Source organism: Coenobita brevimanus, chromosome 94, assembly GCF_032717465.1.
Source record: "Coenobita brevimanus isolate Jiangsu-jjx chromosome 94, ASM3271746v2, whole genome shotgun sequence".
In the NCBI taxonomy this organism is placed as follows: Eukaryota; Metazoa; Arthropoda; class Malacostraca; order Decapoda; family Coenobitidae; genus Coenobita; species Coenobita brevimanus.
This window is the reverse complement of record NC_137047.1, coordinates 5588035-5610838: the sequence shown is the minus strand read 5'-3', so window position 1 is coordinate 5610838 and position 22804 is coordinate 5588035. Positions and strand designations below refer to the sequence as shown.

General features: G+C 39.9%; 1 protein-coding gene across 3 annotated transcripts; it reads right to left on the bottom strand.

Annotated features, from left to right (window-relative positions):
- Window positions 1-1216: 1216 nt before the first annotated feature.
- Window positions 1217-21362, bottom strand: Prp3 (pre-mRNA processing factor 3). Of its 3 annotated transcripts, none has more exons than XM_080282732.1 (11): window positions 21165-21362; window positions 18031-18243; window positions 17478-17585; window positions 15580-15867; window positions 13549-13737; window positions 11565-11728; window positions 9746-9974; window positions 8541-8755; window positions 7491-7637; window positions 4790-4904; window positions 1217-4053 (listed from the first exon to the last, which is right to left on the bottom strand). In XM_080282732.1, exons 1-11 carry the CDS (start codon window positions 21360-21362, stop codon window positions 3928-3930), a joined length of 1992 nt encoding a protein of 663 aa, XP_080138858.1. In that variant the 3' UTR covers window positions 1217-3927. The 3 variants fall into 3 exon arrangements, with proteins under 3 accessions (XP_080138858.1, XP_080138857.1, XP_080138859.1); XM_080282731.1 differs by having other exon boundaries at window positions 15580-15887; window positions 17483-17585; XM_080282733.1 differs by having other exon boundaries at window positions 15580-15887; window positions 17483-17585; window positions 18031-18259; window positions 21165-21321.
- Window positions 21363-22804: the final 1442 nt, after the last annotated feature.

The window sequence follows — 22804 nt, the reverse complement described above, 5'->3', positions numbered from 1 at the left end:
ATACTCAAAGAAAGCATGTGGGCAGGATGCCAAAGAATGTCCTGGAAAGTGAGCCTGAAGGCAATGTGTAAATATGCAAGAAGATTGGAGTGGTATGTTTGTGAGAAAAGAATGTTTTTTAAGAGGGTGAGAGGGGTACGTGAGAACAAGCATGAGTGCAGATCTGTCATGGCCATCTTTTTCAGAGGATTCGAAGGAAGGGGCAATGCATCAGAGATGATGTTATAATGTTCCCTATGTGCAAACAATTGTAGTGACTTGACAGCCTTCTAAACTCTAACATAAAATCACCTTTGCATACTTAGAACAGTTTGTTCTCCTCATTCTGGCTGTAAATTGTAAGAAATTCCCATTTTCCTTCTCTACTGTCATCTTAAAATGCAATTTATAGTCAGTAAAAAGTATCTGAACTCTTGATCCCTATTCTTGCTTTACAATAACAGTCTGTTTGGCACCTCAGTGTCAAAATATTATAATCTGTATTTTCCTTAAATATTAAATATATTCTGATTAAACTCTATTCATATATCACTATATCACTATAATTTGTACATTATATAAACATTTTTTTTTTTCTCTGATGAAAAACAAGTACTGTACTGTACACTTTTTTTTTTTTTTTTTAAAGCATAGTCCATCTTTGCAAGAAAACATGACACACCAACACTGTTTAGGCTATCTCTTTGAGATGATGTATGAGAGGCCTTTCCAAAGCTAAACAAAGTTATCAGCAAACAGCATAAATAGAATAAAATCATATCATCTAAGCCAGTGTTGCCCCATGAGAAGTGTAGGAGCCCAGGGCTAGGCAAGTTGGTCCTGACATTTTAGATGAGAGTGGCCAGCCTCACTCATCCCTGCATAGCATTGTGGCATTATGCGAGCAATAAACCCCAACCACCCCTTGGATATACTGTAAACCTGCACTGGCTCAATCCTATTGCAGCACCTTAATTGCCCACTGAACAACCAGGTGCCAAAATTTGGTTATATGGTTACCACCCAATGTAGTAAATGGTTTCCTGGTGTACACGAAACCATTTGGCTTGTCACTCAGTGTAGTCACCCACAGACATAAGAAAGAAGGAAGGAGAGAGACAGGAGAGGAATGATGAGAGGAAAGGGTAGGCACCTGGAAGCAGCACTACACTGAGTGGGTTGGTGAGCCCCCCCACCCAAAAAGCATGGATGTGAAATTACATACAGTACTGTATATTTGTTTAATTAACTGACTTCAATTAATTAGTCGTAAGATCAATTATCGATTAATCAGCAAACTGGCCAGGTAGCCTGATTACCGATTTCCTACTGATTAATCAGTGAAATAAATGTAAAATAACAAATATAAGACGTTCGAGTCACAAGTTGCATACAATAATGTGAGGCTGACATCATGAGTCATACAAAACAATGAAAGGCTGATGTCACTATTCACTAGCAACATAGAGTGAGTGATCAAAAAGTTATGACAGCAGTCTTCTCTTCTTGCATACTAAAAGTGGTACAGCACATCACCTGAGCCCTAAAAAGAAATGACATATCTACCTCTGCTCTGTGTCAATTACAAAATGTGTTTTCCCTCTTCCTTTAAAAAAAAAAAAAAAAAAAAAAATATCCTTCCATATTCCATTTGAAAGATATTAATACTAAACACAGTCAAATCTCCTTGATCACTGGTTTTGTTATTGTGGTTCTTCTTGATTGCAGCCATATGAAGTAATGCATTACTGTACTTTCAATATCACAGGTAAAATTGCACTGACTGAGGTTATGCTATGAGAAAAACTGAGAAAAATCAAAAGGAATGCAGAAATATTGTCCTTCTCCTAGCAGTAAGTGCTACACGGGAAAAATGCATATACAGTATTACCTCTTTGATAACTGTAAGAACAGTTATCAGAGCATTTAACAACTCCCCCCTGCAAAAAATATACAGTATTACTGTTTTCCTTTTAGCATTAAGAAAATGTCTTTCCGCATTAAACGTCCCAAGATAACTGTTTCTGACCAGATGGGCGAGTGAAAATATACGAGAAGATCCAGGTGGCCAATGCAGTAGGTCACTGGGTATGTACACTCAATCCTCGTAAATCGCAGCAATTTGGGTCTGGACCACTGCCGCGATTTACAAATTCCGTGGTTTATAAATAATAACTCTTATGTGAAAAATGAATTTGGGTCTGGACTTTGGCCAACCACCCCCCACAGCACCCTACCTACACCTATCTAGGCACCATCAAACACAAACATACAAGTTTAGGAATATTCAGTGCATGTATTTAATAGAAATAAGCAATGTTATGGGATCTCACCTTAATCCTATGATGATATTGCTTAAGTGAATGGAGTGGGGTGGTGTTGGGAAGAACTTAAAACCTCTCGCCATGAGGTGGGGGTGCTCCCTCATGCTGTTCTCCCTTCTCCAGCTCCTCTGTTTCCCTTAGGAAGCCCTCAAAGTCTGCCTCAGAGATGACAGATGCTACGTCATCCACGTCCTCAGTGTGTGAAGGGCCAGGCTGTGGTTCTTTCCCTTCTCAACACGACAAATGAGCTCCAAATGTTGACTGTACGACAACGGCAGCTGCTTCGTGATGCCATACTGCTTAGAGCGCTTCATCAGGGGTTCAAGAGGGGCCATGGAAGGTAGGAGCCAGGGGGGACGGTGCACAAAAAAGACAGGTAGCTCTCGTACTCCACGGCGATGGTCTGTAGTGTGCGGACTGGCAGGAAGAACAACAATGACGTGGCAGCATTAGTATGCACACTTGCCACCAGGGATGGGTGGTGATTGGTTGTTGGTTCGCGATTTTCAAACTGAATGCCGCGGTTTACGATTCTCCTCGGAAAAGGCCCACTTCGGTGCCTAGGTCTGCAATTTTCGTGACTTAACAGCAATTTAAGGGTGCCGGCAGTCTGACAGCCACTTAGCCATGATTTACAAATCCGTGATTTATAAACGCGATTTACGAGGATTGAGTGTACTGGTCACTATGGTAACAGCATGCCCCACAGCAACTGGCTTTAACATGCAAAACCTCTTAAAACATGATAACACTTTATGCACTCCACACTCACTTGTAAAGTGCCTCAGTAGACACTGGCAATGGAAATATGCTTTTTAATTTGACAGAGGTAATTCAGAATAAATTAAAGTTTTGTGAGAATCGTTTAAGGGTAAATTTAACTAAAGGAACAAGAAATGTAATGAGAAGTGTTGTATTCACAAGAACAGTACCTGATGGTTAGGAATGATTAATTATGAGGATTTCATATTCACAGGCAAAAATTCCTAGTAAAAAAATGCTGGTTCACTAGTTATGAGAAATGCCTGTACAAACAAAAAAGGTCATCTAGTTCACAATCAAGAATAGCAAAAACATTGCTGATCCACTCCCTCCAGTTTGTTTAAGGGCTAATATTTGGGTACAAAAAAGCAAGTGTAAGCTCATGGGCCCTGAACCAATTACATTAATTTGTTCTCATTTACTGTTTTGTCTGGTTAGTGCAGGTTTTTGCTCTTACGGCAGTTTGGTGGACCAATTAACTGCAATCAAGGAGATTTGACTTTATAGATATACTAAATTTAGCTATGTAAGTTGTCACGGGGAGCACCTCAACTTTGATTTAAAAATATTTTTTACTCCAAACATTTTTATCTCCTTACCAAGTAGTAACCTGGTTTATTGAATCTTAATATCTGTTGTGCAAAGAAACTATGTAAGTATAGTAGTTTCAAGCTGATTCATGACCCAGGTGGCACTTTGACGACCGCAACAAAATTGAGCAAAATACCTAACATGATTACTGTATTACCGGTATATCCAAAATAGTCAATTTTCATTTTTACAAACACATGTCAAGTGTCTATAAAAATTACCATAACAGAAATACAGTACAGTGTTTCACGTCATTAACCAACAGCATTCATTAAATGCCACTATCTGCTTCTTCTAGAATTTTTTTCCCGTAAGCTAAATCCCAATACTGTTCTACCCCATGCTTCTTGAAGTGATCTCTTGCAAAAGACTCTGTAGGGCAGGCCTTGAACTGCATCTGTTGAGAAAGAAAACAAAGGATTTTCAAATGGTCTAAACATAAAAGTACTGATGTCTGGGTATTACAATAGCTATAATTCATACACCGATCATAATACTACTGCATTAGGTATGCACACATACAGGTATTTCACCAAAATTTTTATAAATTTAAAGCAAATGACAGCTTAAGAAAAAAAAAATCACTCCAGGCAGACTCACTCACTCCCTGTTAAGCCTAAAAAATCTCATCTGATTGGATGAATTTTGTACACAGAATGACCAGGGGTTTGGCAACCTTTTTAAACCTGACAGCCGCCAGACTGACTCTGCTGGATAGGTGAATGTGAAGCTATGTGTAGAATAAGTTTGGATCTATCTAATGATGAGTGATTATGAGTGTGGTCCATACAACTGGGTAAAATTTGATTAGTATTTTTTTTGGCCCCTACCTCACCCCACCCTAGGGTGGGAAGGGATGTCTGAATGATGATGATGATGTATTTACATTTTATTAGTAGTTACTTCAAAACCATATGTGGGGTTAAACCACTCTTATTAACATGCAAGAAAGGGATGCAACCCTGCTAATGAGCACACACCCACACCCACACACAGAGAAAATATGTAGCTACTTTCTACAGTTCTCATATAATACAGTACTGTACTTAGAATCCTGGATGTAACAACAACTCATCATGAGTGACCACCAGGAGTACTATACTTGTACATTACAATTACAGTAAATTACTTACTTCACCAAAGCTTCGTTCAGGAACAACTCCTTCCCAGATTAATTGACATTTCGATTCAAGTTCAGTGTCTTTGGAACGGGACTCTTCGGCCCATTTAATTCTATCCAACATTAACCTGCAAAAAAAAAATAAATAAAATAAAATAAAATAAAAATATTGTTATTGTTAGTCAGACATATAATAATCCCCTCTGCTGTTATTAACTCATAAAATGCAACCTATTCATGAGCAGTTCCTATGAATATTGCAACATCACCTTGGAAGCTGGGCTGTGAGGTGAAATGAAGCTGTTTGGGGGATGTGAAATAAGCTGCAAAAAGGCAAAATTATGGGCCAGATTTGTATAAAATGGGTATAGTTTTCATTTTTAGTACAGTAACCTCTCACTGTAATGAATCCCAATATAGCAGATACTGGATTTAACAGATGCCACGAAACCCACCGAACTTTCATCAGCTATAATAATGTCCTTTAATCCCTAGGCTGCGGCAGCCTTAAACATTTCTTATGCCCATGGTGCAAGAAAACCAGTTAAATAAATTGGGTTTTCATCGTGCATTTTGACCCACTTATACCTAACCAAACATATAACATTTTAGTCAAAGTTTACACTCCAAACTGATGATTCATGACCCACTCATCAAGCATAAGCACACAGTACATGTGAAAAATGACCAAAAAGTTCACAATACTGTATATATATATATATATATATATATATATATATATATATATATATACTGTATATATATACTGTATATACATATTTATACAGTATATATAATGTATACGTACACACTAGTCTGTCCAAAAAGAAACCGAACTTTTTAAATAGCTTGCCAACAAGCCAGCATAGTGTGACTGAACGGGAGCACTGTGTAGTAGCGACTTTGAGTTTTAGTCTAATGCTAGCCGCATCACACCATGTCACTATAGTCTCACCAATCTAAAACCAAGGTTTGGGTGGAGTCCAGCCGGGGATTTCCCGGTGTACAGCGTTGCCTTGTTTCCTATACTCTGATTGGGTAGTGGCTGACCTGACACCGTTAGAGTTCGTCCACTCACACCTCGCCACCTGGCCTGACATGAATTCACCCACTTCTGTGTGTGTGTGTGTGTGTGTGTGTGTGTGTGTGTGTGTGTGTGTGTGTGTGTGTGTGTGTGTGTGTGTGTGTGTGTGTGTGTGTTTTGTGTGTGTGTGTAAAGACAAACTAATTTAAGTTATAAATATAATTTAAGTTATATATACTGTATAACAAAGTGAACAGTGGAAGCACGTGACAGAAGCTTAAATCTCCCTCCAATGGATCTGGATGTTGCCGCTCGTGAGTGTTTTAAATTATTTATTTCTATTAAGAAAATAGCGTATGTTCTACTGATTCCTTCAAATTATATTATAAACGTAATTGTTACATTACTTACCCAACTTAGAACTACCGTGAAAGACGGTAAAAGTAACTACATTTTTTTCAGCACCACTGTAAAATATGTATGCCACGTTTCTTTATTGATGTACAAGAGCCATATGCATTACAAGTTTACCTTCCTTTGATATGCTAGAATACTTACGTTTATATTGTATTAGTATGTGTGTACCTATCTGTGATGCCTATTACATATATAACAGAATCTACTCATCGCTCGTTTAGGAAGTATGGCATGGGTGCACCCAGCGCCAGACCCCACCCAAACCTTGGTTTTAGATTGGTGAGACTATAGTCATCAAGGTACTGTAAGTCACAAAATTATCGGAGCACAATATGAGTGAAACATCTGGGAACACAGAACGAAGAGCACTAATATATTAGTGTCAGACCTACAACACTTTGGTAGCCCTGATGTTGGATATCATACATCGCCAACTAGCAATATCCTCCTGCAAACATATAGCAAATGTTATGTTTATATAAACAGACATTACCAACCCTCCCTCAATATCAGCAGTTGTTCGAATGTTTCCAGTAGGCATCGGACCCCCTGTGCACCCATATTTTTGTGACCCACAGTACACGCACTTGAGTGAACGTGTGTTTAGTGCACTTGGCGATTTGTTGCAAGTTGAACAATGAAGGATCTTGAAAAGCAACATGTTTGTGTGAAATTATTTCACTGGGAAAAACAATTACGTGGGTGTACAGCTATAATGTCGAAACAAGGAGGCAGTCATTGCAGCCAGTTGGAACATCGTCACTGCGACCAAAAAAAAAAAAGGGGCAGGGATAGGTGTGAATGGCATTATTGTTGTTCTTGTTAAACTGGATTTCCATTAATATGAAACCAAAACAAAAGCAAGCATGACAAAAATTCTATTCGCATCTCTTGTCCTCTCTTCCTTTGGACACTTGGTTCCATAAGCACAGTTGCATTGTCAGTTTACTTTCCCAGCCTTGCACATCACTCCCTGGGTAAGGTACCTTCATATGGAACCAACTGTACTTCACTGTATTTACTGCTACAGGTACAGGAGGCTATTTGTTACATAATTCTGATGTACTCATCATTATTCATGTGGCTTTTGGACCCAAGCATTTCACATTTATTCTATACTAGAAATTAATCATTATTCCCTCCCCCCCCTTTTTCCTAGTCATGTTGCTGGATTCTGTCCAAATCAAGCATAACAGCAGGGAATAATGTTAAGATGATATACAAAAGTTAGCACATATTAGATAATTTAGCAAAGATTCATAATAATTATTACCTCTTATACTTTTTCTGTTGTTTGGGGCCACCCTCCACAACCACGACATTAATATCTTTGAACAATACTACAGTCCCTGTCATGTAAAGCTGCTTGGCATTTGTCTCAACCTTGAATTTGTGAGATCCATTAGAGAAGTCAGTCACTCTGTTGGAAAACAAAATAAATGTTAGAAAAGGCAATCAACTTTTAACTGCCTGGTAATAAACCCTGTAAAAATTGCAGTTAAAATATTAAATATATCTCACATTCCTGCTAACCAACATAAAGCTACATTCCAGTCACCTGTAACGTGCCACTATGATCCCAACCTCCATATTGCGTTTTGAACTTTTAAGCAATAAAAACAAAAGAATATAGGTAAAAATATTATATTTGCTCCAACTTTCCTTGCTGTCATGCATAATGACTCCCCTCAAGCCTGCCCTAATGTCCTCAAAGTAGCCCATTAAGTACCAAATATTGATTTACACAATTACAACCACACTTACTGTTCGTGCTTGGCCACACAGTTCCTCTTTCTTAAAAATACTAATTATCAATCAAATATTCATTCATCATCTAAAACTGCATTGCCCCATGAGGTGTGTAGAAGCCCAGGGCTAGGCAAGCTGATCCTGACATTTAAGAATAAAGTGACCAGCCTCATTTATCCCTGAGTGGCATTACATGAGCAAAAAGCTCCAACCACACCTTGCATATAAACCTCCACAGGCTCAATCCGACTGGAGTGCCTTAATTACCAACTAAACCACCAGGCGCCATAAACTCGTTATATGGTTATCACCCAGTGTAGCAAATGGTTTCCTGGTGTACAGGAAACCATTTGGCTTGTCACTCAGTGTAGAGTCACCCATAGGCAGAAGGAATAGGAAAGAATGAAGGAAAGAAAGACAGAAGAGGAAGGATGGAAGAAAGGAAAGGGCAGACACCCAAAGCAGCACTACAACGAGTGAGTGGGTGGTGAGCACCCCCACCTACAGTATCCAAGTGTGAATAACTAAGAGTAACACAACATCAATTACTAAGAAAAAATGCCACTGAACATACTTGTAAACAGTTACATTAATTCCTAATGATGTATCCTCCTTAATTTTACGAACTTTCTTCTCCCTCTGCTGTTCCGGTGTTAGCTTGCGAGCGGCATTGGCATCCTGATGAGCCTTTAGCCGTTTAGCCATCTGCTCCCTCACGTGTTTTTCCATCTTTGTAGGGTCCAGAACTGCCTCTGTTCCTAATACTCTCATCAGGTTGGCCATTCGTACCTGAAGCAATTACAGCTGGTAAATAATGCAGAACAGTACTCAAATGCATAAACAGGAACCCACACTTAACCACTGATCAAAGACGCACTAAACTCCAGGACAGCTTTTATTATCTTATGATCACCATGACCCTTATACTAGCCAATGACAGATGACATTTTTTCAGCATAGGGAACACATTCTTGGGATGAAAGGGATTATCCCATGCCCACTGGGTGACAATGATCAAAATTAGCACAAATTTCACATTAAAATCAGTCAGGAAAGAAAGTAATAGTCTTGAAGTCTCCCCTACTGCTTGGTAAGGGAGAAAGGGCCAACCAACTGCAAAATATGTGAAAATCAGTTGGTAAGAAAGTGTAAATAAAAAAAAAAGAAGTGTAATTTCTAGTGCAAGGATCAATCTAGGGAAGTAGACATTCACAGAAATAAGTGCACTTGTGGTGCTTTTATATATTTATCTATTTAACTCTCCTTAGTTTAGCCAGACCACTCAGCCCCCAAATGCATGGCAGGTCTCTCAAATTGCAGAAACAAGAAAGTGACTGGGAAACTGTGGAAATAAGTGAAAAAATTGTAATCAGGACAATAATTGTGTGACCTTAAATTGTATATGAAATGAACATACAGTATTTCTGCTCCTGGAGAAATGAAAGGGAACAACTAGGTCGCAAACTGAAGGTGCAGGTTAGTGTTTTCTAACAGTGTCAGGTATACAGTATAAAGAATGCGTGAGGAGCTTTACAGTAACTGAATGCTGACAACATGAGAAAATCCCAATTCTGGCCCAGCGGTAACAATCACTGAACAAAAATGTCAGCTGCAGGGATGGAGTTAAACTGCCCTCAAAACTAAGGACATCTATGCTTCATATAATGATTAGGTAGATACTTGTCTTTACAATAGAACAGTTTATATAATCAAAAGAAATTGCTCAATCCTTCTTGGATCAGTACAAAAATAAATTATATTTACACTGGCTACACAGACCTTAGGTTCTGGTGGTGGCTCCAGGCCTAATCGAATTTTCTCTTGCTTCTCCTTCCACGTCTCTCTCCTATTCATACGACGAAGCTTCTTGCGCTCCTGCTTGGTAAGGAAGACTTGAAGTGAGGCTGGTTTTGTAGGATCTGAAGGGCTTTTCATCTCCAGTGGGTGCTCAATCAAACATGTTATGTAGTCATCCTTTACTCTCACAGGCTCACCTTCCTCTGGATATCTGGTTAATTTTAAACATACAAAAAGATAGCTACTTCATCTATAATTTTTATCATAACCCCATTAATTTCCACAAACTACTGAATTGCTGGACATAAGAAACTTTTACATCTATCACTCTATATATCTATTTTGCAGATATCTTGCTCCCTTCCAGGTATACACGTTAAGAAGTGCTTCCTGAAAGCAGGCTAAACAAGTGTAATTACATTATTACTCTCAAACATAGGATGTAACTGGCCAAGGACAACAAGCTATATGATTTTAGATATGACGAATAAATTGCAGACTCAGCAATAATTGGGCATATTTTCAGCAACGAGCTCATCCATCCCTATAAGCTTGTTTTTCAGAATAAACATAATTATCCTCCAAAACATTTATTAATAATTCAGCAAATTAAGTTTGCAGCAGCCCAATCAAGATGACAAAGAGTCCAGAAAATTAGCATGACAAGGAGAAATAGGAGGGATTTAGGATAGTGTTAAGAAACCAGAGTGTGTAAGTAAATAACAGCAGTGATGCATGTGTACTGACAGACTGATGTTTGAGTGGTTGGTTCAGTATCAGTTCTGGAATGAAACAAGGAACTGTGATGTCCCAAAGGCTGCTTTAATTTATACAGATGGGGTTACGAGTGACAAAAACTGGCATAAAGCTGGTGATGAATGGTGAGGGATGGAATATTTCTACATGATGCTGTACTGCATGCTACTACTGAATGTGATTTCTGTAGACTGGTTCAGTGTTGGAATGGGATGGCTTCATGTGGTGATACTGATGTAGCCAGGAGGCTCAACTACCTGGTTATACTAAAGTCTCTCAGTTATTCTCTATCCTCCGAAATGAGGTTAGTGGACTGCTGGACAAAAGGAAATTAAGCCTGCAGTGCACCAGATTCACAATTAGCTGAGCCTGGGGTTGCAACTAGTACTGCAGATTGGTTCTGAGTTTTGCCATTGGCTGTGAGTAGCAAGATCTGAAAGTAAACACAGATAAAATTAAGGTGATGGCTGCTTTGAGATGATGACTCTGATATCCTGAGGAAATGAGAGAGATTTGAAGGAAGTGAGAGGTAGCATGGCTCAATGAATGAAGTGGCCATTCCAATGAAGGCCTTGAAATGAAACTGAGACCTAAGTAGAGATATGACAAGAAAACAGTATGAAGGTGTGGTAACACTTACACCGACATGTGAGTGTGAAACTCTGGCAAGGTATAAACTTGGATAGTTGTGTGACATCTGAGGAAATGAAATACATGTAGGTTCGTCAGGTTGGATAGGATAAGAAGAATAGAAAACTGTGACAGATGTGGAGTAAGGAAGTTGACTGATCAAAAGATAAATAAGTGTGTGCCTAGATGGTATAACAATTCAGAATGGATATGCACAGTGTTGAACAGAGTACATATGAGTGAGTTTGACGGTGGGAGGAGGTGTACGACCACAAGAAGACTGAGCACTGAGAAAGCAAAAGTGCACATACTGCTGAGATGGTGATGATTATGACAATGAAGATGACCGTCATTATTGTTATTGTTATTATTATTATTATCATTATTATTATTTTTATTACTGATGTCTACTTACCTGCTGTGATGGAGTATTACAGCATCCCACCACTCTACATCTGGCGCTTCATCAGTGACACTCTTCATCTCTCTCTGTTCCAATTGTGCCAACTTGGCTGCTGAAGAAATCCCTGTCTTCTTCGCAATCTGAGAGATCTCATACTGAAGTTTTTCCATCCGTGACTGCAGAGAAGAAAATACACTTGCACTGAGCATTTCCTCTTAGGTAATTATAAAACAATTTCAGGCAGAGTTTGTTCCTTAACATTCCAAAGATCAGTGTGTTTTTCCATGTTTTCTGCTACTTGCCTTAGCAAGGTAGTACTGAAAGCATGATTTTCTACATCCATGCTATCTTTCACAACTGTGTACATTCACACACTTCAGCTGCTGTCCAAAATAGTCTACATCAATAGCAATTCAAACTTCCACACTAATGCCCCACAGACCATTTCAACAGCTTACTTTGACCACATCACTGATCATTCAAGCTCATATACCACTCTGTTCTAATTTGATCTATTCCTTTCACATCTCTCACCTTTCCATATACTCAAACAACTATCTGTAAGTCAGTCTAACTTGCTAAGTTTCTAGGCTTCCTCCTCATTATCAGTCCTGACACTTATAATCTGTATATCCTTTTAGCAATTCTTTCAACACCACTGCTATTCAAAATACAATGCTATTCGACACTGTCAGCCTGGAAATGTAACTCAGCCACTTGTGCAGGTTCCATAAGAGCTAAACACCACTTGAGCAGACAGCTATACTCAACCCATAACTGATAAGTGCAGTGGAAAAAATCAACAGGCTTGGGAAAATTCCAGAAACTGGCCCCCAAAACACAGACTGCTTTGTTCCTTTGAATCCTTCTTGTCAAGGACAAACTAACCACACTTCAGTTGCATTTCTGGTGTCCTTTTTGCAATGTTAAGTGGTTTTCAATTAGTCAGTAATCATTTCTGTTAATGGAAAAAAGTATACAGTATTAATATCCAGCAGAAAAATTTCTATATATCTTGCTTGCGAGATCTACCAATGCTGCTGTGAAATAAACTTTAAACAACCTAGCCATCTCCCCTAGCTCCACTGCTCATGTGAGATGGGTAGGCTGCGAAGTTCATCCTCATTAATGACCCTCTTCTTTAATCCTCCAAGACTGAAAACCATGGCGAGAAAGACTGAGGATGATGTGACCTCTCTTTCCTGATCTCCATAATAGTATCAGAGTTACAGGTAAATGCATACATTTTGACACTAACCAAGTTAAGTGGCAGTTAGACTGAAGCGTCTCCGGTGATGTTGGATGCATGCACTACATCAAGTGAGTGTATGATGGTTCCCACCACCTACTGCCACTACTACGTTTAAAATAATTTCCCACGCTTCCAATCTCAATTGCTTTCTTGCATTTGGCATCTATCCATCACACCTGAATAACACAGTCAGCACCATTATCCCTTAAAACATGACAATTTTCACTTAAGCAGATACCAGTACTGGTTTCACAATACGCCTCTAATATTCCTGTCTCCTTTCTCACATGAGGCTGCAAATTTATTCCACATAAGTAGAGATTGACTCTATCGGATAGCTATGTTTATGTGAAGCTACAAAATGTGGTGAATGTTTTTGGCGTATCAGATACAGTCAGGATTCCAGAGACTTGAATGGTGAGTGACTGGAAGCGTGGCCTATTGGACTGGGTAAATTTGGGTTGTCTGGACACTGCTACTCTTCACCCTGCCCTAAGGTAGGAAATGAGGTTCAGATGATGATGATGATCCTAAGTCTGCAAACTAATTATCTATGCTAGCTATAAATTCATATGTCTGTCATCCATAATGCTTATGGTACCGGTAATACTCTTGTACAATCATTTACACATCCTCCCCTCAATTCCATGTTCTTGACTATAAAATATTCTGAGGTTTTCTAGGCTACAAATTTATACGTCTGTCTTCCACAATGCTTAATACTTTTATACAATGAGTACCAACCTTTGCTCTTTCCCTCTGAGCTAGCTGGATGAACTTGCCCTTATCATGGAACTTGAAACTTCTCTTGACCCGGAGTGTGGACCGAGCGCTGATTCGGTTGTCAAAGAAGTTACTTTCAGCTGTGTCCTCCAGTGGCCGCTCCTGCAGCTGCTGCTTGAACTCCTCACGCTTCTTGGCTCGAATGTTGGCCTGTAACATAAATTTGTAAAGCTAGCAACCAAGCATCATACGAAGAGTTCAGAATGTATGACTATACTACAAGATACTGTATATACAGTACAATGTATTTGGTTCTTATGTGGTGACTGGGCTCTGAAAATCCAGCTATCACAATACAGAAAGTGCTAGTAATTATGGGCAAGATGCCACAGTACAGAACTGATAATTCTGATAATGCAGGATCAAGTCCCAGTGTAGCCTGAATGTGAATGTACAAAGACAAGTGTCGTGTGTCTGCCATACGGGAAGAGGATGCAGGGAGAGAGTTCAGAAAAGCAACGAGGATCAATGGAAAAACAGAAGCCAATACAAGTCAATGAGTGAAGGGATGCTGAGAAGATAAAAAGTCTTAAGTCTACCCGGTTTGTATGTATGTCTGTATGTATGAATGTATGTTTTGTAGCAGCCGGCTTGCCCATACCCAACATTGCTCAACAACAGCATATACATATGAACTGTGTTCCATGCTTCAGAAAAGTTGTGTACCGGTATGGCGAACCCATCATACCAATTAGAGCTATACGCCACCCTGGGGCCAATTATTTCAAGAACTGTGACATAAATCACTTGATGTCTAGGGAAGGCAATTGCAGCATACATCACTTGTGTTCAGTTAAAAATCATATTTGTCATGCACTGTTTTGGAGAGAATATGTGACTAGTGACTTAAAACAGATTACATGAAGGCATCTGTCCTTTTTTTCCTGTGACTCTCCTCATCTGTTGCCCTACTCAAGTTTTCTTTGTTATGCAGTCCTCCTTAAAATTCAAATCTAAAACACTCATCACTCTATAGTATGGTTAATACTGACCTAAAAATTGGCATATTACTTTAAAATATGCTTTTTCATCTCATCACACTAAAAACTTTGTGAAAAAAAATATATATATATTTTTTTTATTTTTTTACTTTGAGCAAAAAACCTGGACCTTTGCTTCTATGACCAAACTATGAGAAACTGTGACTATACCCACAGTTCAACATGCTTCCTTCATTTCAGAACATACAAACTATAAAACTTTATTTTTCACCATGGGTGTGCCAGGAAATCCTAATGCTGCAGCAGAAGGGATAAGGCCCAGCACTGGTTTAGTACATCTAACTTTTGTAAAGCCAATTTTGTAAAAGAAGCTGCTTCATGTGCTTTTCCTGACAGATCACAAGAAAAAGATACACTGATGACACTAACAGACCATGAAGGACCAAGTTGTGTGTTGCCAAAGGTATGGAGAAAATTGAGACAGGCTGAAAGATTGGAAAACTGATTTTTTAATTCACTGAAAAAAAAATTTTCCTTTGCTCTCATCAGAAATATGAAAAGTCAGAAGTAAGGTGTGTCCCTGCCTTTTCCATGATTGTTGCAGTGACAGTTGTGACGAGTAATGTGAGAAGTGAGTCAAAAACCAAAGGGCCACTTGACCTGGCATTATCAGAGATCTTTCACTAAGATTATGTTGAAGTCTTGCCTCTCTTTTAAGACCCGTGTGTCAAGAGAGGTTGCATTATAAAGGGACACTGTGGATTGCATATGAGTTTATGTGAGGTGAAGAGACAAAGAAAACAGAATGCACTAAAGTAGGAGAACTGTCATACATGTCCTGTGAAATAAGCCTCAACCACTGACACATCTTTCAAGTCTTCAAAAACCTAGTCATCCTCCTGAAATATGGTATGAGAGTGAGGATCTGAGAAAAGAGGATACAGTATCTTTTCACCTTCTTTCCTCACTGTCAGCCTAAATATCAATTAGCCTATCTACTTATTTACACCTTCAGAAATTATTAAAAAATAAAAAATAAAAAAGTTATAACCTTGAGTGTAGGAATACGCTGGGTAAGGTGAACCTCTTTGCCACTCTGGTCAACTGTACGGCCTTCAGCATCCAGAATGAGTGGTGTAGGTTTACTCTGTTCCCCTGGAGGCTTGGGTGGTGGTGGGAGAGTAGTGGTGCCAGGAGTGATCAACTGTAGCCCTGGCAGGTTGAGGGAAGGGTTGCTACCCAGCTGTGCCTGGATCCGAGCCTGCAGTTCAGCAATGCGGGAGCCAACATCCCTGGAACCCCCACCCCCCAGAGCACCCAACAGGGCTGGTGGGGGCTGCTGCAGCAGTGGAACACCAGCTGTATTGTATATATCATGAGGTAAAATTAGTCACTTACATGCAAGTCTTGGACTAATAGACTTAGATATCTATCTATCTATCTATTGCCAGATGCCATAATCCCGTACGGGGTGGCCATTTGACTCTGAGTTATGTGTTTTACAGGGAGGGGCACTAATCCTCCACCAACCCACTTGACACGTAGGGAGCACGTATGGTTTGGTTATATGGTTACCACCCAGCGTTGTAAATGGTTTCTTGGCTTACAGGAAACCATTTGGCTTGTCACTCAATGTAAAGCCACCTGTAACAGAAACAAATACCACTTTAACTTATTTGATCGGTACAGCATCATTCCTAGTTTAACCTATTCAGTATAAAACATCATCCAATCCTACATTGCCCCATGAGGAGCACAAAAGCCCAGGGCTAGGCAGTATGATGAGAGTGACCAGCCTCACTCATCCCTGAGTGGCATTACATAAGCAATCAACCCCAACCACCTCTTGGATATAAACCATCACCAGCTCAATCCGACTGGAGCTCAATAACTACCCAATAAACCACCAGGTGCCAAAATTTGGTTACATGGTTACCACCCAGCGTAGTAAATGGTTTCCTGGTGTTCAGGGAACCATTTGGCATGTCACTCAGTGTAGAGTCACCCATAGGCAGAAGGAAGAGGAAAGAATGAAGGAAAGAGAGACAGAAGAGGGAGTGTAAAGTTACCCGTAGGCAGAAGGACAAGGAAAGAATGAAGGAAAGAAAGACAGAAGAGGATGGAAGGAAAGAAAGATTAAAGAAAAAAAAAAATGATGTTACAAATAATCTGGCTGGTCAGAAAAATATGAATGCTAAACCAATTTCTGTATCTACCATAATGCCCAGCTTGCTTCTGATGTTGTTTCACTCTTCACAACTAAAATATTTCATATACAAAATGAACTGGACAATATTTCTTTTGGCAAAGAATTCTCTGTGGAATTCTAATCACAGTGCACAAGAGGTCATGCACTTACATCATTTAATTCACTGGACATTAATAAAGTTGAGTGTTATCTCTGAGACCTTAAGAAAACAGACAGGGACACTCCAAAAGATGCTCCCACATCTACAAATGTATATATCATCAATAAAGACACATTACTCAATGAAAACAAACTTCCAAGATTTATATGCACCTTGATCTAATATACCAGGTAATCTTTCACTGTTCTCCACCGTGCATTATCAATCCTGATCCTTCTCTACCTATATGCAACTGGCCATTCTTAACCATGCACATGTACACCTTCCATGCCATCCACTTTCCTCCTACTCATCATATCAAACGATACCACTGCACTATCTCTCCCTCTCTTGAATACACTCACTACTTGAATAACTTTCAATTATTTTAACTAATTCTCTCACATTCCCCTAAGCCACATGACCCTGCCAAGCATTATAAGGATTTAGGCAGGGCTATGACCCAGTTCTGAAGATTCTTTATCCCCCCTTCTTTTGTTTTGCATAGGTTACTTAGAGTAATGAAATTTCTAGACCCCAAGAGATTCACAGCAAACAGTCACATTCCTAAAAATAAAATCTATAAGACGTATCACATTACATTACCAGCTCCATTGGTTGCAGGTTTTGGTTCAGTATTCTGGAGGTTAGCCATGGCTTTCTTTCTTTCTTCAATCACTGCTTGAGCTTTTGCCATAATATCCTTGATCTGAAAACACAATTGGAAACATCAGAAAAAATACAGTAACCTACGATGATCCACATGATTAGCTCCCTCTCTTTCTCTCTCCCACAAACACATGAAAGAGCTACCTTCATAGCACTATCCAGAAGTACAATTGGGCCACTGAAGCCTAAGGGATTCCTCAGGGTAATAAAAGGCATGAAAATTCTAAATGTCACCTAAACACTGAAGGCAGTTATTGCTTCTTTACCACACACTGAAGTACTAATTGCCACCCTTTTCCTCAGAGTTTGGCTGGGCTGATAACATATGCCCTCCAACTCCACTACACCTGGAGGCAGCTCGAAGTGGTTTATAAACCTGCTTCCCACAGAGTATCACCACTGGCATAGAAATTAATAAAAAATGCATTATATGTACTCATTTGTAACAGTTCACATTACCCTAGCTTACTGTAGCTACTGTATACCTGCTGTGCCTGTATCTGGCCAGGACTGGAAGCATTATTTGGTGTTGAAGAGGGGGGCTGAGGAGGTTTGGTATCATTAGGTGTCACCTCTTTGTCATCTTTAACTTTAACTCTCTTGCTCTCCTTCTCCCGCTCACTGTCCTCTTTGTGGGGACGTTTTCTTGAGGATGAGCTCTTCATTTTGGCTCCCATGTCCTCCAGTATTCCAAATGCCTGAGAAATGGTAGAGCTGTTACAATTACTTCATACCACTATTTATCAGTACAGATTAAGCTAATTAAATTTTAACCATAAATAGTATGTAAAAAAACATTTATGGTGCCTTTCTCCTCTTCCTTCTGCCTAAGGGTGACTCTACACTAACTGACAAGCAAAATGGTTTCCTGTACACCGGGAAACCATTTACTATGCTGAGTGATAACCATATAGCCAAAGTATGGCACCTGGTGGTTTAGTGGGTAATTAAGGCACTCCAACTGGATTAAGCCTGTGTTTATATCCAAAGGGTGTTTGGGTTTATTACTCACATAATGCCACTCAAGGGTTAGTGACACTGGTCACTTTCATCTTAAATGTCAGGACCAACTTGCCTAGCCCCAGGTTCCTACGCTCCTCATGGGGCAACACAGGATTAAATAATGCATATATGATGATGATGCATAATTTTGTGTGCATAATTCACCGGGTCGGTCAGGATCACTTGATGGTCGTGATCGTCGGCTTTTACCCTCCCGGAAGGGAGCTGAGAACTCATATAGTCCGATCTAAGGGCAAGACTGTGACCTTCACACACACACACACACACACACACACACACACACACACACACACACACACACACGCACACACACACGTCCCCTTGCTCAAGGGGGACAGTAACCACCCACTTCGTCAGTGAAACTTTTCGCAACCTGAGCGAGGCGCGAACTCCCGTCCACCAGTTGGCAAGCGAGAATGTTACCACTGTGTGTGTGTGTGTGTGTGTGTGTGTGTGTGTGTGTGTGTGTGTGTATAAATGTATAATAACATAAATATATATATATCATTTCATTTATAAAGGCTCCAACAAGCTTGCATGCATCAGCCTTGGTCACCTAATGGTGGCTCTCCATGCTGCCTGAACTCTGGCAGCCTCCATATTCAGTCCCTTATCCCTGAGGTCACACTCTACGACCTCGTCCCAGGTCTTTTTTGGTCTACCTCAAGCAACCCTACCCAGTGTTAACACTTCTCACTTCTGTACCCAATTGTCATCCCCCATCCTCTCCACATACCCAAACCATCTCAGTCTACCTCTCCTCATCACAACACCAATACCCTCCAGTCCCATCCTTCCTCTTAACTCGTCCATTGTAAACCTAGCCCCACCAGGCCTCCCATTCAAAGAAGCACTACACATCCACCTAATCACTGTCATTTCCGTACGTTTGAGCCTGTGAATATCTTCTTCCTTTGCTACCCAGGTCTCAGTATCATACATTATCACACTCCTAGCACATGCCGCAAAGATATCGTTTCGTTTTCATTTTCATTTATAAAGGCTCCAACATGCTTGCATGTATCGGCCTTGGTCACCCAATAGCAACTCTCCATGCTGCTCAATCTCTGACAGCCTCTCTATGCAGTCCATTATTCCTGGGGTCACACACTATGACCTCATCCCAGGTCTTTTCGATCTACCTCTTGCAACCCTACCCCCGATGTTCACACTTCGCACACTTCTCATACACACATCCATCCATCCATCCATCATCCAGCCTTATGTTGCCCCATGAGGAGCATTGGAGCCTGGGGCTGGGCAAGATGGTCCTGACATTTAAGAATGAGAGTGACCAGCCTCACTCATCCCTGAGTGGCATTACGTGAGCAATAAACCCCAACGACCCCTTGGATATAAACCTACACAGGCTCCATCCAACTGGGGTGCCTTTATTACCCATTCAACCACCAGGCACCATAATTTGGTTATATGGGTACCAACCACCGTAGTAACATACTTTTAACTGCACTGAACAATTTCCAACTATTCCATTCCTTCTCTGTAAGCTTACAAACAAGTTACGAGTGTGAGTGTTGTCTCACGATAATGCTGAAAGTTTTAGCCGAATAATTTATCTTAAAAGAAATAATGGGAAATAAAAAATAACATCATGGTAAAAATACACACATACACACACACACACAAAAGGGCATAAAAGTCAAGGCAGTGAAGGAATATGAGGAGCTGTTTTGACAGGCAAGACTAGTGGCCATGACTCTTGGAAAACTTATGGTAACATGGGTTGTACTGTATATTATCTCAGTAAAAAAAAAAAAAAAAAAAAAAAAAAAAAAAGAAGAGGGGGGGAGAAAAGAAATCATTGTGCCTAACTGCTGAAAAAACAAACACCATATTACATGGGCTTACCATATTTGCATAATAATGGAATATGCAAGGAAGATATACACAGAACATGTGAGAATAGAGTGCACACAGCAGGTACACAGCACTAACACAAAAGTGCTTACACCAAGAAGAGAATGGCAAGCTGGCAAGAGGAGGTAACATAAGCATGTATGAGTCAATGGTTTTGGCAGTGCTGTCACTATACCAACAGCCATCACAAAAATGTGCATTTAGTCATGGTTTTAAAGTAATTTTTAAATCACAGCACCTCTATCAATGACATATTTTATATACTAGCAGTATCATAATGGATCCCTCCCACAGCCCTTGTTTAGTGAAAATGGCAAGCATGCCTTTCCTAACACCTCTACAACTGACAAAAAACAAATTTTATGCTTATTACTATCAGCTGAAAGCTTATGATTAACATTACTGAATTTATCACGTGTAATTCTAAGACAAAAGTGTACATTCATGAGGTCTCCTCCATTACCAGTACATTCCTTACCAGTATAAGTACTGTATGTCCAATTACAAATTGCTACTGCAACATCTGCACTACATGCATATAGTATCATATCACAATGCAACCCGAGTTCACAAGGTACTGTACAATAATTACTGTATACAAATGGCCACCCCTTACGGGATTGTGGCGTCTGGCAATAGATAGATAGACAGGCAATTTATACATACAGAACACAGGTAATCAAAATCATACCAGGTTCCTTTACAATCTATACCTCACCTTCTCTGCCAGTTTATAAGCCAAACTTTTATCCACATAACTCATCAACTTGTCCTCAACTTTCCTCTTGTCTCCACCGGAGTCAACAACATGGGTGATAGCTGACACCACACTGGAGCGATCCCGAGAAACATACTTGTGCACCAGTTTATCCACTGCTGCTTTGTACTCATCGTAGTCCCGCTTGGAGAGTGCCATCTTACCGGCTCCTGCTAAAAAAAATATATACCAGTAAATATATATATATATATATATATATACACACACACACACACGTTTAAAATCATCAGTACATGTTTGGGAGACTAATGCCAGATATGGTCACTAGTTTCAGTAATAGATCACCTATGAATATTTTCATTCTAATGCCATCCCTGCCCTACTCTCTCTCTCTCTCTCCCTCTCCCCTTAATATCTCATCAACCTACTTTAATACTTTTCATCTCTTCAATTACCTTCAGGCTACGATAAATCTTTCCAATCCACTGCAGCTTTACTTCCTGCCATTAGGCTGAACCTACCCCTAATTCATTTAGACAATATTTCTTTTCTGAGCTTCTCTATTTTGGTAACTGCGTTGTGAGTTACCCCGCACGTGGAAAGTGATCCGGTTTCAACTTGTAGGCCTGTGTCATATGTCCCATGCAGCGGATAATCTACGTGATTTTTTCCCATTATCCGGTATGTACAACAGTTTGTCCAGGGACCTCAAAGTGCTTGTAAATCCAACAACTGGTCTAGCACGGTATGGTAAAGTGAGGGTCTTACTGTACTTTAACTGGTCCAGCGTTGATGGACTATCAGAGCTAAGCCATGCTGATTGCTTGAGAATCCCGGACTTAAATTCTTTTCAAGGTAGACTACTAAGAGCAAACATTACGATTGTGTTGGAATATTTTTCACCATCATTCCTCCACTGAGCCCTCAAATATTTTTACTGTAGCTACCAAATGTATCAATCACCAGAGGTCATAGATTCAAAATCCTAGAACTACACACCTTTCTCGAGTGCAGGTGCAGATTTTTTAGTGTCAGGTGCATAAATCACCGGCATTCACTGGCTGGTAATGATGTTTGCATTCCCTGTGTTGACTCATTCAAAAGGGCTTCGCACTTAACATTACCTTACTGAATCTTACGGCGACACAGAACGCAGGTCTTGTTAGTCCTCCATGTCCAATCTTAATCATCTCCCGAGTTCAAACTAGTGTGGTGGCCCAAGGTGGTTTTTATTTTTCCCTAAAATTATATTTAATGGCTTGGTTTTTCCAAAGCCTGTCATGGAGCTTTTCAAAAGATATGTACCACACTTTTTGCCTAAATCACTTCACTTGGTAAGCTGTTCCACACATCCACAATTCTTGAGCTAAAAGACATCTGCCTCAGTTTTGTCCTATTCCATTCTTTTGTCGATTTCTTGTTGTTACTGCAGGTTGGCCCTTAGTTTCTTTGTGAAGCTCACTTCAAGGTCATACATATCACTTATTATCCTATATACCATACTGTACTTCAATCATATCTTCCCTTATATGCTAATAAGCCATAGAAGGTATATCCAAAGCTTTTAATCGTTTTGGGTAACTGTGAGACCTCATTCCCGGTATCAACTTCGAAGCTCTTCAGAAGACATTTTCCACTAT

Bases quoted from the DNA above. Each gene is read 5' to 3' on its own strand.
- Prp3 (XM_080282731.1), bottom strand. From the start codon at position 21,362: ATGGCACTCTCCAAGCGGGACTACGATGAGTACAAAGCAGCAGTGGAT. The intron at 9,975-11,564 runs GTAAGTAGACAT...AAAATTAACCAG, and splicing joins GTAATACTCCATCACAGCAG to ATATCCAGAGGAAGGTGAGC. The intron at 4,905-7,490 runs GTAATAATTATT...TTTTTTTTGCAG, and splicing joins CAACAGAAAAAGTATAAGAG to GTTAATGTTGGATAGAATTA.